General features: G+C 45.9%; 1 protein-coding gene across 1 annotated transcript in view; it reads left to right on the top strand.

Moving 5' to 3' along the window:
• LOC146811173 (zinc finger protein 862-like) overlaps nucleotides 1-8,118 on the top strand; it is a 37,130-nt gene extending 29,012 nt beyond the window's left edge. The window contains exon 3 of the mRNA XM_085615046.1: nucleotides 7,961-8,118. Within this exon, the coding sequence (XP_085471172.1) occupies nucleotides 7,961-8,118 (158 nt within the window). The remainder of the gene's footprint in view (nucleotides 1-7,960) is intronic.
• The last annotated feature ends 5,455 nt before the right edge of the window (nucleotides 8,119-13,573 follow it).

Raw genomic sequence — 13,573 nt, 5'->3', positions numbered from 1 at the left:
GGAGGTCATTCTCCTAACATATAAGGTTATCTTGAGCAGTATCAGAATCTGCCTGAGGTTCAGCCTGATGCCTTCTGTGCCTCACAGAACTCTTCCCTGGTAGATCCTCCCTCTACTGGGACACAGGCAAGTTCAGGTAGGTCACTAAGGTAAGCAATGTCCTCCCCGTAGGCTCCTTCTTCCATTTCTCTGGTGCCCCATCCACCAGCACCATTGGGCATCATTCAGGGGCTGGTTTCCTACTTCCCTTGCCCTTCTCTTTCTTGCAGTTGTCTGGGACATAATGCCAGGATCCAGACTAGTACTGTTTATATAAGGGGAAACAACGGTTCCTGCGGACTCATAAAAAATGATTCAAGCAATATAATATGCACAATCGTAATAAAAAGAGGGTAGAATAATGTCAGAGGGCAAGGAACCACCAACACATTTGTACAATTATGACTTTTTTTATAAACACAACAGACTTATTATATACATTGTTTAAATTTACAATAGAACAGATAATTGTGCACTGTGTGCCAAAGTGAAAAACGGAACCTAATCGTAAGTGCCAGGGTGTATATTTATATACAAGGTTTCCATAAATCTTAAAAGGCGACCATTCTTGTATAATTTCTTTGTAAACAGGAACTGTATATAATAATACGCGCTGGGCAATGGTTCGCTCTTTCAGCTTGTCGACGGCGTTTCGACCCTCTATCAGTACGGGGTCTCCTCAGGACTAGTGATGCAGGGACATCTGGATTGCTTAATGCGCAGCCTTGTGAACTAGTGATGTGCCACAAGTGAGAAATGAAAGGGTATTACTCACAAGAGGACCCGTCCGGATACTCAGTGTGAGGAAAGGCTGGCAGTCAGGGGTACGGTTTGGCCGACCGGCTCTTTACATCAACTCGCTATAGCCATAGCGGTATGGTTAATCCCTGGTAAGTTCTGGAAAAAGTGACAAGGCACTGTGTAGGTCTGGATGATATTCTGTGCGCGAAGAATCACAGCATCTGTATTCCCAAGCTGCGTGAGTCAGCTTCAAGGACGGTCCTTTCTCTTTTGACCAGACTAGTCCTGGGCATAAAACTCTGACCTGCTCATGAAGTTAGCAGAATTCGGTAACTCCAAGTTCTGCAGAGAACCCAGAATTACAGATAAACTCTGCACTCTGAAAGGAGTGGAGTTTTTTTTCGTTAGTGTACTTGAACTGTCATTTTGAGTGCGTGGGGTGAAATGAGAGTCTTTTCCAGCACTTACGGGGACCCACGATATTTTCTAGCTGCCCGGGAGCTCCCACAAGATTTTGTGGCTTTAGGCAATGCCAGCGTATTTCGGCGCTTCTTTTATTACGTACTCAAGTGAAAGTGAGCGTGAATGCCACAGTTGTAACCTGTGAAAGATTCACTCCTCAAGACCCTTCTCAAATGAATCGTTTGCATTGTTTTTTGGGGAAAGGAATCCTTTTTTTAAACTTTTTTTCTATAACTTGTCTATAACTTCCTGTTCCTCTCCAGCAGGCTCCCCCCAGTGCTTTGTCCATTTCCTGGTCACTTTTCTTTTAGATTTGGAGCTAGACGAATCACTCTCCTTGCCTGCTGCATAAATACCATTGGATTTAAAGACATTGTATTTTAGATTTCACATGTAGGTTAAAAAACTGTTGTATAAGGGTGTTGGGTGTTTGAGAGAGGGCATGCATAAGGATTTATTGGTATTTTTATTTTATTTTTAAAATTTATGTTGGTTGGTGGTGGGTGGCCTGCAGTTTCAGTAGGGGCCTAGTTATAGTTTTTGCATTTATTTTTTTCTTCTTTTGTGAAGGAAAAATGTTGCATAGTTCAATACATTTTTTTCATGGTATTTCAATAAATTAGCAATATTCATTTGTGGCCTAGTCTGCAAATTGGCCTTCAGGCCAGTATGCCCAGTACTAATCATGGGTCCTTGAAACAACTGCTGCTTGGTGTTTCTTGAACAGAAACATCATTTAAGCTGTGAATGGCATCGGATTAAATTACAAAATGTGTTTTTTTGGGATATTTCACTTTTTTTCTGCAAACAGTGTATAGGTAGGGTAACATATTTTATGCTTTTGGAAGATATGTGTTTTAGCCCATTTTTTGTCATTTTGGTCATTGCTGAATTAATGTTATTTTTTACTGTTTTACCATGCCTCCTTTGTCTGGCTAGTGTGTGAGTGTGTTTGCCATAGGCCACCATTTGTCTTTGTTCCACATACCATATGGCCGGGGGCCATTTTGGATAGTCAGTGTTCATAGTCATGTATGTGTTTTTTGTTTTCCATGACTCCTTCTTGTTTTTTGATCATTTTGGCTGGCAGCCATTTTGTGTAGGCAGCTAGTGTGCTTCTGCTAAAGGCCTGTATGTGTTCTTTGTTGTGGCCATGCCTGCTTGCTGGTTGCTATTGTTGTGACCATGTGGCTGGTAGCCATTTTGTATGGACAGCCAGTATGCTTTTGCCACAGAATTGCATGTGTTCTTTGTTGTGGCAATGCCTCCTTGCTTGCTGTTTAAACACATTGCCAATGGCCATTTTCTGAAGCCAGCCAGTGTACTTTTGCCATTGGCCTGCATATTTTATTTGTTGTGGCCATGCCTTCTTGTTGGTTGTTGTTGTTGTGACCAAGTGGCTGGCAGCCATTTTGTGTAGGCAGCCACTGTGATTTTGCCATAGACCTGCATGTGTTCTTTGTTTGTGGCCATGCCTCCTTGCTCCCTGTTTGACCATGTGGTTGTGGTAATTTTTGAAGCCAGCCAGTGTGCTTTTGTCACAGACCTACATGTGTTATTCTTTGTTGTGGGCATGCCTCATTCTTGTTGTTTGACCATGTGGTCGGTGGCCATTTTTGTAGCCAGCCAGTGTGCTTTTGCCATAGACCTGCATGTGTTCTTCTTTGTTATGGTCATGCCTCTTTCTTGTTGTTTGACTATGTGGTTGCTTTTGCCATACGCCTGCATGTGTTCTTTTTTGTGGCCATGTCTCCTTGCTGGTTGTTGTTGTTGTGACCATTTGGCTGGCAGCCATTTTGTGCAGGCAGCCAGTATGATATTGCCATATGCCTGCATGAGTTCTTTGTTTGCGGCCATGCCTCCTTGCTACCAGTTTGACCATGTGGTCGGCGTTCATTTTTGTAGCCAGCCAGTGTGCTTTTGTAATAGACCTGCTTTGTTCTGGCCATGCATCCTTCTTGTTGCTCAACCATGTGGTCGATGACCATTTTGTGTAGCCAGCCAGTGTGATTTTGCTGTAGGCCTACAAGTGTTCTTTGTTTGTGGCTATGCTTTCTTGTTGGTTATTGCTGTTGTGGCCATGTGGCTGGCGGTCATTGTGTGTAGGAAGCCAGTATGATTTTGCCTCAGGCCTGCATGTCTTCTTTGCTTGTGGCCATGCCTCCTTGCTTCCTGTTTGACCATGTGGTCGTGGTCATTTTTATTGCCAGAGAGTGCGCTTTTGCCAGAAGGCTGTTGTATTACAATATGGCCTTTTTGTGTGTTATGCTTGAGGCCTAGTAGCTCAATGCTCATACTAAAAGTACTGTATGAACAGTGTTTTATATATTATCATATATATTTTTTTTGTATTTTTCATCTGCACCCTCTTTGCCACCCACAGCCCAGTGGGTTTTAATTCTCATGGTAGTCCTATTTCCCTAGTACTTCAGCAACTATATCTTTTTAATTTTTATTTTGTTGATAATTTTTTCACATTTTCTTATTTAATGTTATTTTTTTCCAATTTGTTTGTGATTTCTTACTATTTTTTTAAATAAATGTTCTTTTCCATTTTTTTACTTTTTTTCAATTTACAAATTTTCTTCAACTTTTTGTGTTTTATTTTTTTTCTATTTTATTCCCCATTTCCCTAACATCCGGCATCAACCCCATGTCTGCAATAGGCGCAAAGTTGCACAATAGCATTCATTTTCTAAGGATTACTCCATTGTCACCTGCACCCCTGAGTGCCATATCCCAACTTGATACACATAAAGCAAACAGCTATATCTGTATGTTGCTGTTGCTCTTTCTTATCCTTGCTCAGTGTGCATGAAAGTTTATGTTTGGTGTGGTTTTACGAATGGATACACTGAGTTGTTAGTTATATGTAACTTAATTGACCACATAAATGACATTGTTTGCACTACTAATTGAACTGCAACAATGCCACATTTCACTGATGTTCTTCTTGCTTGTTTGCTTTTAGGTGCCCAAGAAAAGAGGCATCACCCACTGTACTGCCAGACAGAAGGCCTATGCACAACGTGATGCGTGACCACACAACAAGGAAAAATCAAATCAAATCAAATCAGGTGTTTGTTAAGTATGACTACTCACCCATAAGAGTCTCAAGGTGCTGGGGGGTGTGGGGGGGGTTAGCAGGTTCCAGTCCATCAACGAGGGGGTCTGTCGAAGAGCCAGTTTTGAGGTTTCTTGCGAAGATGGGGAGCGGTGTTAATTGTCTGAGGTGGAGTGGAAGGTTGTTCCAGGATCTGGCCGTGCGGAAGGAGAAGGAGCGGCCTCCCGATTAGGCCTGGGCAAAGCACTACGCTACGCTCGCGTAGTTTGCGAAGTTCGCGCTACTTCACACTACGCGAATTGCACATAGCACAGTGCGAATGCGTAGCGTAGTCTTGCATAGTGCTGCGGTCATTTGTTGCTTGCTCGCGGTCCTCAACGTCAAGTTGGCGACCGCGAGCAAGCAAAATGACATCCCGGCCAGACTTTTTCCTTGTTCGCGATCAGCAACATCAAGTTGGCGATCGCGAGCATGGAAAATAAACCTCCCGTCGAGATTCCCAATGCGAGGAAGTCAGGTTTCTCATTGCGAGGGGTCGCGTATGCTCGCGACCGCTCGCGATGAGAAACTACCAGTTCGCGTTGAGAAAGCTGCCGCTCGAGTAAAAATCTACTCGAGCAGCAGAAAACTACAGCTCGCACTGTGCAAGATGCCATTTTCAATGATTGCACAGTGCCGGTTGCTTGTCCGCACTGTGCAATCATTGAAAACAACATCTTGCACAGTGCGAACATGTTACTACGCAGTTCGCAAAGTGCTATGCGTAGCTCGCGTAGTGCGAACTGCACTTTGCGTTGCTTCGCGAAGTGCTACTTCGTGAACTACGCCCACCCTTACTCCCGATCTGGTCTTTCTGGTGCTTGGGACAACGGCATAGAAGAGCTGGGCTGATGATAGGGTCCTTTGGGGTGTGTGGAATTTGAGTCGGCTATTCAGGTATGCTGGTCCGGTGTCGTGGAGGGTCTTGTGAGCGTGGGTTAGCATCTTGAAGGTGACTCTAGCTTCGATGGGGAGCCAGTGGAGGGAGATGTGGCAGTGTCTTGGTAGGTTGAGGACCAGTCTTTCGGCAGCGTTTTGGATGTTCTGTAGCTTGTGGGTGAGGTTTTTGTTTATTCCGGCATAGAGTGCGTTGCCGTAGTCGAGCCTGCTGGTGACCAGGGGTGAGTGACGGTCTTTCTGTGTTGGAGGGGGATCCATTTGACGGTCTTACGTAGGAGGTGGAAGGTGTAGAAGCAGGAGGACAAGACGGAGTTGATCTTGCGGTCCATTTCGAGACAGAACTTCTCTAGCTTGTGAAGCTGAGTGCCACTGCCAACTGCCAACTTCAAGAGGGCAGCAAAGAAAGGTGCTGCCAAGAAAGTGTCCAGTTGGGAGGAGAATAAGAATTCGATTTCCACAACTGGCATTCTGACCAGGACCTATTTCAGCAAACTTGTGTCTGCCGTGCCGGCCTCAGGGGAGCAAGTTGGGAGCAGCTCTACCAAATCAACAACCATACCTCAAGCTAGGCCAAAGCCCATGACTGACATGAAGGCAGCTACTCTAATCATAGCAACGCCGATGAGCAGTGACATTGAATTGGACAGTTGCAACCAACAATAGTTATTCTGTCTGAAATGGAAGCACTTCAAAAGATTGAGCTTCATGCTGAGGAAGTAGAAGAATTCCCTCTTTCAGAAGATCTATTGTCTTCCACTTTTCCATCAAGAACAAGGAGGGGTAGGGGTATCCCCCATCTGATGATCAAGACTCCATGCGGATGTTGCTCCACGCTGATGCTGCCTAAGACTGAGACACGGCAGGAGACCCTACTGAAAAGGATGGTTCCTGAAAGCCTAAGAGTTATGGATGAAGAAGAAGAGCATGACGATGAGCTAGTCATCATGGGTGTTAGCCCAGCCCCGGTTGAGATTGACGTTGCCCCAGTTTAAACTGCTCTGAGGGATGAGGCAGAGATACCACCACTGCCAGCTTCCATTTTGCAAGGCCCCAGCATGACATACATCCTAAACCACCTCAGTAGAAGTAGGTACTGCAGAGAGGCAAATGTCAAAATGCCCATCTACCGCCACTTTGACATAGTCACTATTGCCAGAAAGTAGACCTTCCCAATTTGGGACTTCTATATGGTTAGCAATAAGGAGCCAAACATTTCCATATGCCCATTTACGGACCAAGTTTTAGTTGAGGTATGCTTGGTACAAATATGGGACTGGAGGCTAAACAACCTATTTGAGTAAAGACCACAAAATCCACTGGGAGGCGCACCTTAGCAGCCAAAAAACTGCACTGGCGCTGGTGAAGGGGGTGGGAGCAGAGAATCTGATCTGATCATGTTGGAACGTGAAAGTGAAGAAGAGGGTGCCATTTCTGTTACTCAAATCAGCCCTGTCTCCAGCAGAGCAGTTGTGTTGCCCACATCAGCAACATCGCAATGGCACAAGACTCAGATCGAGCACCAAGACAAGACCATACAGTGACTGCCCTGCTGTCATGGTTACGGGCTGCGGCTCCAGGGGCGCCAACAACAGTTCCTCTGGCAAAGGTGTTGGAGGGGCTGCTCAACAATGTGCCTCCTTTATGCGATGCACACGTCCTGTTTGTGGTAAAATGCATGGCTTCACAGCGCGCTACTGCTGGCACTGTAGCCTCTCTCATTGTGATGGTTCGTTGGTTGCTTAATCATAATGAGGAGGTATACACGAATGCTCACGTTCTGCTTGCAGCACACTTTCGACCAAAAGTGACATTTGTTGTTTGCTTCCTTCTTTATTTGCTATCCTTATGTGTCCTTCTATGTTTGCCTCGTTGCTTAGCTTCGCCCCTCAAGAAACGTTAACGAACGTAACGGCCATCTTGGGTGTGACTCATCTATAAAAGAAGGCCACACCCACTCCTGAAGTCTCATAATTCTTTCCGGCTCAGGAGTGTGTGCAAGGACATCAGACGGTGTTTGGTGACTTCAGCTGATCCCGCTGCAGAGAGCTGCTGAGCAGAGGCGTTGCAGCGGTAGAACACTTCCGATTCAGGTGGGGGTTAGAAGCTCTTCAGGAAACGAGTAAGAGCGTGAACTCTCTCTTACTTCGCTACAGTTTCACTAACGTGTGGAAAGGATTCAGAGACTGCTTAGACTGTTGGAAAGGCAAAGAAGCATTATAGTAATTTGTTATAGGAAGCTAACCTTTGACTACAGCTTTGGCTTTGAAACCAATAAACAATGGAAAAGATCGAGATTTGGCACTAAAGATTGATACTTCCAACCTGAAGCGTCATGTATATAGTTGCGAGGCAGGTCCGGCTCACATTGTAAAAGTGTTACAGACAAGAAAACAAATTGGACAGTGTTGACAATCTTTTATCTCACAGCATTAACAAGGAGCTGTGCAGTATTTAAGAACCAAGAGACAAGAGCAATGGTAGGTCACCAGTGAATCGTTTAATAATAGAAATGATCACGAATATATTGGTGTTTATAAGTGCCTATGGTTGTATGAGCCAAAATAAAGAAAAGTGCCCATACCTTTGTTTTATAGCTCTCTTCCATGCTCACAAGTGTTCAAGAAAACCACAGGTGAATACACAGTTTATTATCGAGTACACAGAAGAAATGCTAGAGACCTATTTAACCTAATTTGTAGTGTTTTCTCATTACAGATCTCATTCCCTGCTGTGCCCTTCCCAAACACTTTCCCCCACCTGGCCACTCTAATATTCTGAGCCATAACGGCAAGCAGACTTGGAGCTGCCTGGAGGTGGACCCTTCTACCATCGTACAAGTCCTGAAGAAAAGGAAAACCTGTGACACCCGCTGAGGCGCACATTGAGTCTACCACCTTCTGCTCTCTAGAAGTCACCTGCATCAATGGCACCAGAAAAGAAAAAAATCCAGGCAACGAATCCTGGAATGTTTAGTCAGGAAGGACAGTATAAACACAACCACCCAATGGCACACTTTTTACAATGCGAAGCAGTTTTGTGTAAGAAGTGGGTTTTCTTGAATTTGTGGTGGCCATCTGCCTGAAATGGAAGGTTCCCAGGCGGACCAATTTTGCCAGAGTTCCTGTTCCAAAAGACACACAGTTGATGGACAGAATGCAGAACAAATCAAAACATTCACCCCCAGTCAATAGATCTGGGTGAAATCCATCATTCTTTTGCTCACAATGCCACCCCAGTTTAGACCTGGCCATATGCAAATCAGTCTTGACCCTGTGCCTCATGGGAACAGTCCAGCCTGAACTGCCAAGCCAGGTCCTCCCTAGACTGGAAACACGCATCTTAGGACCGCTTTCGAGGTTTCACCCCTCTTCAGCCAGGATAGCTTGAGTCCAGCGGCACAGTGAGACCGGGACCCACGTCTGGCCATACCCTGCGCACTTAGGGCAAGGAAGCAAAAGACACACAATTGATGGACGGAATGCAGAACAAATCAAAACATTCACCCACAGGCAAGAGATCTGGGTTAAATCCATCATTCTTTTGCTCACCATGCCACCCCAGTTTAGACCTGGCCATATGCAAATCAGTCTTGACCCTGTGCCTCATGGGAACAGTCCAGCCCGAACTGCCAAGCCAGGTCCTCCCTGGACCAGAAACAAGCATCCTAGGACTGGTTTCGGGATTTCACCCCTCTTCAGCCAGGATAGCTTGAGTCCAGTGGCACAGTGAGCCCGGGACCCACGTCTGGGCATACCCGGCGCACTTAGGGCAAGGAAGCAAAAGACACACAATTGATGGACGGAATGCAGAACAAATAAAAACATTCACCCCCAGTCAAGAGATCTGGGTTAAATCCATCATTCTTTTGCTCACCATCTCACCATGCCACCCCAGTTTAGACCTGACCATTTGCAAATCAGTCTTGACCCTGTGCCTCATGGGAACAGTCCAGCCCAAACTGCCAAGCCAGGCCCTCCCTGGACTGGAAACAAGCATCCTAGGACCGGTTTCGGGGTTTCACCCCTATTCAGCCAGGATAGCTTGAGTCCAGTGGCACAGTGAGCCCGGGACCTACGTCTGGGCATACCCGGCGCACTTAGGGCGAGGAAGCAAAAGACACACAATTGATGGACAGAATGCGGAACAAATCAAAACATTCACCCCCAGTCAAGAGATCTGGGTTAAATCCATCATTCTTTTGCTCACCATGCCACCCCAGTTTAGACCTGGCCATATGCAAATCAGTCTTGACCCTGTGCCTCATGGGAACAGTCCAGCCCGAACTGCCAAGCCAGGTCCTCCCTGGACCGGAAACAAGCATCCTAGGACCGGTTTCATGGTTTCACCCCTCTTCAGCCAGGATAGCTTGAGTCCAGTGGCACAGTGAGACCGGGACCCACATCTGGGCGTACCCGGCGCACTTAGGGCAAGGAAGTAAAAGACACATAATTGATGGACGGAATGCAGAACAAATCTGTTAGACTTGGGGGTCTATAGTTGGCACAGGTAGGTACTTGTGAAAAATAGAGACCCTCTCCTCTAGTCAGGGTAAGGGGGTGCACTCCTAAAATAACCCCTGTTCACCCCCTTGGTAGCTTGGCACAAGCAGAAAGGCTTATCTCAGAGGCAGTGTGTAAAGAATTTGTGAACACATACAGTAATCAAGTGACACCACACCAGTTTTATATAAAAAAATAGGTATTCTTTATATAGATTTACCACAAGACCATAAACGTCAAAAATCCACAATACTGTTACTTTAAGATGATGGAATTTAGCTTAGTTCTCTTTAGTTCTTAAATGCGACACTTTAAGTCAATGTACCTTTTAGATGCGACACGCAGGGCAACAAAAGTGTTGCAATGATGTTGATGCAATGAAAGTGTGGTGCAAAGAAATAAAGACGTGAAGATCTTCCAGATGCGGCATGCTTCTCCGATGTTGCGAGAAGACTCGATTCGATGCGTCAGCTGCAGTGGCGACACCCCTTTACGCGATGCGACAACAGCGGCTTTGGCAGCGACACTCTCCTCCGACCTTGCGAGATGCTTCCGCTTGATGCGACAACTGCAGCGGCGACACAATTTATGAGATGCGACGACAACAACTTTGATGACGGCATGCTTCTCCGTGGATGTGAGGCGCTTTACTTGATGCGGTGCAATGCGACAGCTACAGCGGCGTCATCCAAGATGCAACGTCAGTGGCTGCGACACGCTTCTTCCTCGATGCGAGACTCTTCTCTTGATGCAGTGCAATGCGTCAGCTACGATTGCTGCGATGGCGACACGCTTCTTCAGCGTTGCGAGACCCTTCTTCGAAGATGCGAGATGCTTCCGCTGGATGCGACAACTGCAGCGCCGACACCCTTTACACGATGCGACGACAACAGCTCCGACGGCGGCACGCTTCTCCTTCTTGAGTCGCGCTTCCAGCTCCTTGTGACACGCAGTCCCAGCAGCAGGCACTTCCAAGGAACTCTGGGGAGCTGGTGTTTGAAGTCTGTTGTCCCTGAGACTTCAGCAGGAGGCAAGCTCTTTTCCAAGCACTTGGAGATCCTTCACAAGTTGAGCAAAAGTACACACACAATTCCTTTTTCCTCCCTTTGGCAGTAGGCAACCACTGCAGGCCAATCCCCCAGTTTCAGGGATAGATTCTCCTCAGCTTCTTCTTGGTTCCTCTCCTCAGCAGAGTTTTCTTCTTGTTTCCCAAAGTGATCTAAATTCTTGGGATCAGGGTCCCAATACTTATACCCCAAAAGCCTTTGTCCTCTGAGGGCAGAGGGGCCTTTGTCTTGTTCAAACCAGTTCTGGTCAGTCCTGGGGCACTTTGTTTACCCTCTTTCCTTTCAGAGTGCAGGGCAGAGACATCAGATATATCAGATGCACCACAGGAGGGGGAGCCAGCATTGTGGAGGGAAAGCACAGCCCTATTCAGGTCCCAGGTGCAACTCTTCCCACCAATCTAGATGCAGATCCCTCTATTCACCACTGGGCTACCACACCCTGTCTCCTGGAATTCCCCAGCCCTGTCACTCAAACTCCAGACAAGGAATACACAACCTAGCAGAGGCAGGTTTGAATGGTTAGACAAGAAAATACCTACTTTCTAACAGTGGTATTTTCAAACAAAGAATGTTAAAACCAACTTCACTAAAAGATGTATTTTATCATTCTGAGTTCAGGCATACTAAACTTGAATTTCTACCATGTTCCCTGAGTCAGTTAGGATTATAAGATGTAATAATCAAACTGTCCATTCTGACCTATGGAGAGCAGATAGCCTTGCAATAGTGAAAAATGAAAATGGCTGTAATTCACTATTAGAACATGCCACACACACCAGGGCCTGTACAACCTTATCCTTACAATGCACCCTGCCCTTGGGCCTACCATAGGGGTGTCTGATATGAAGAAAAGGGAAGGTTTAGGGACTGGCAAGTGGGTGCACTTGCCCAGTCAGCATGACAATACCAGCCTGCATGCAGGCTCTGCAATGGCAGACCTTAGACACACTTTTACAGGCTGCTTCTGTGGGTGGCACAACCAGTGCTGCTAGCCAGCCAGCAGCATTTGGATTACCAGCCATGGGCACTCCTGGTGCACTGTACTAGGGTCTGACCGGTAACCCAAACCATCCAAACATGGAATCACTACTCCACACATCAATTTACAATAGGGAGCACTGGCACTGTGGCACTGGACAGCAGTGGCACAGTGCCCTGAGCATCCAAAACCCCAGCAGAAACACATGAGGCAACAGCAAAAAGTGGAAGGGAGACCCACGCCAAGGTGCCAGGTCTAACAAAATCAAAACATTCACCCCCAGTCAAGAGATCTGGGTTAAATCCATCATGATGTGCTGGAATTGATTGGATAAGCTTTGTAGCAGATTGCTGTTCACACTATCCACCTGAAGACAAATGTGGACCAGTTGCCAAGCCAGTGATTTCATGTGCATCACTGCACACTGGATCTCTTTAGTGGGGGTTACAGAAATGATATCTGCAGGTGTTGAAACTGCTGTAATTATTAAGGGCACTCGGAGGCCTGCAACATTAGCCATGTTCGCCATGGAGAAATTTGATTTTGCTGCATACATCTTGGATGACTTTAACAACAAGCAAATGAATGCTGCAACCATTGGATTTGTTGCCTCAGACAATATTAATAACATAGTTATGTTCATTGTAGATGAAGTGTATTTTAGGGTCTTGTGTTTGGTGCACTGCCTCAACTTCATAGTAGAGGACTTTCTTAGAAAAGAAGACTGAGTAAGCAACTCACAGTCCACCTGCAGAAAAATATACACTCATTTCAGCCATTCTTTTAAAGCCCAGAAGCAGCTGGGGATCATTCAGTGTGATAATAGAATGCCAGTTAAAGCACTTACACAGGAGGTGCCAACGTGTTGTAACTCAACTTATTATATGTTGCATCATCTGTTTGAGCAGTACAGACTGAAGTGCCATGCAAAGATGGGTTCCTGCAGTGAAAGGCATGATCATTAAGATGAACCAATGGTGCCTAGTCAAATGCCTCACAGAGATGCTGCTTCCTTTTGAGGTTTTCACATAGGAAGTCAGCATGGCGAACAGTACCATTGGCCAAGCTATCCCGTATTTGCATATGCTACAGAAACAGCTAAAGGAGGTGTCTGAAATGAACATAGGTGCAAATCAAAGAAAAGATGTGCATGAGTTGGTGGAGAGCTTAATCCTTTGCTTATCTCTTAATACAAGGGTGCAAAGAGACATTGTGTCTTTAAAAAATTACATGTGTGCAACAATTCTAGATCCACTGTACAAATAATTGCAGGCCACTTTCATTCCCTTTTCATATAGAGATTTTTCAAACTACAAGGCGTGGCTTGCTGAGCAAGCAAGCTACCTAGAAGAAGAACGGCTGGGAATTAGAGTCCCACTCCAGGACGCAAGTTCTGCAGTAGAGCCTTCAACCTCAGAGCCTGAAAGCACTGTTGCTGGCTCACAGCAGCCAAAACCAACAACAAGAACACAAGCAACAACAGGAACAGGAGTATCAGCCCCAAAATCTGCATTTGATTTGTTTCTAAAGGAAGTGCTTTCATCCAGTGCAGAGGCTAGGGCAAAAATGTTTGAGCAAGGAGATGCACCAATGACAATTGAGAGGATAGTCCAGGCCTATCAAGATGACCCAACAGAGCTCTATCTTGATCAAAACCCATTAGTGTATTGGTATGGGAATAGGTGCCAATGGCCATTGCTCAGCAGGCTGTCAATAAATTATTGTGCTTGCCCAGTAGCCAGTGTGTCTACTGCGCATGTGTTCAGTGCAGCTGGTGCAGTTG

The sequence above is a fragment of the Triturus cristatus genome, chromosome 7, assembly GCF_964204655.1.
Source record: "Triturus cristatus chromosome 7, aTriCri1.1, whole genome shotgun sequence".
Lineage (NCBI taxonomy): Eukaryota > Metazoa > Chordata > Amphibia > Caudata > Salamandridae > Triturus > Triturus cristatus.
The sequence above is the reverse complement of the archived record's forward strand: the minus strand, read 5'-3'. Positions and strand labels throughout refer to the sequence as shown.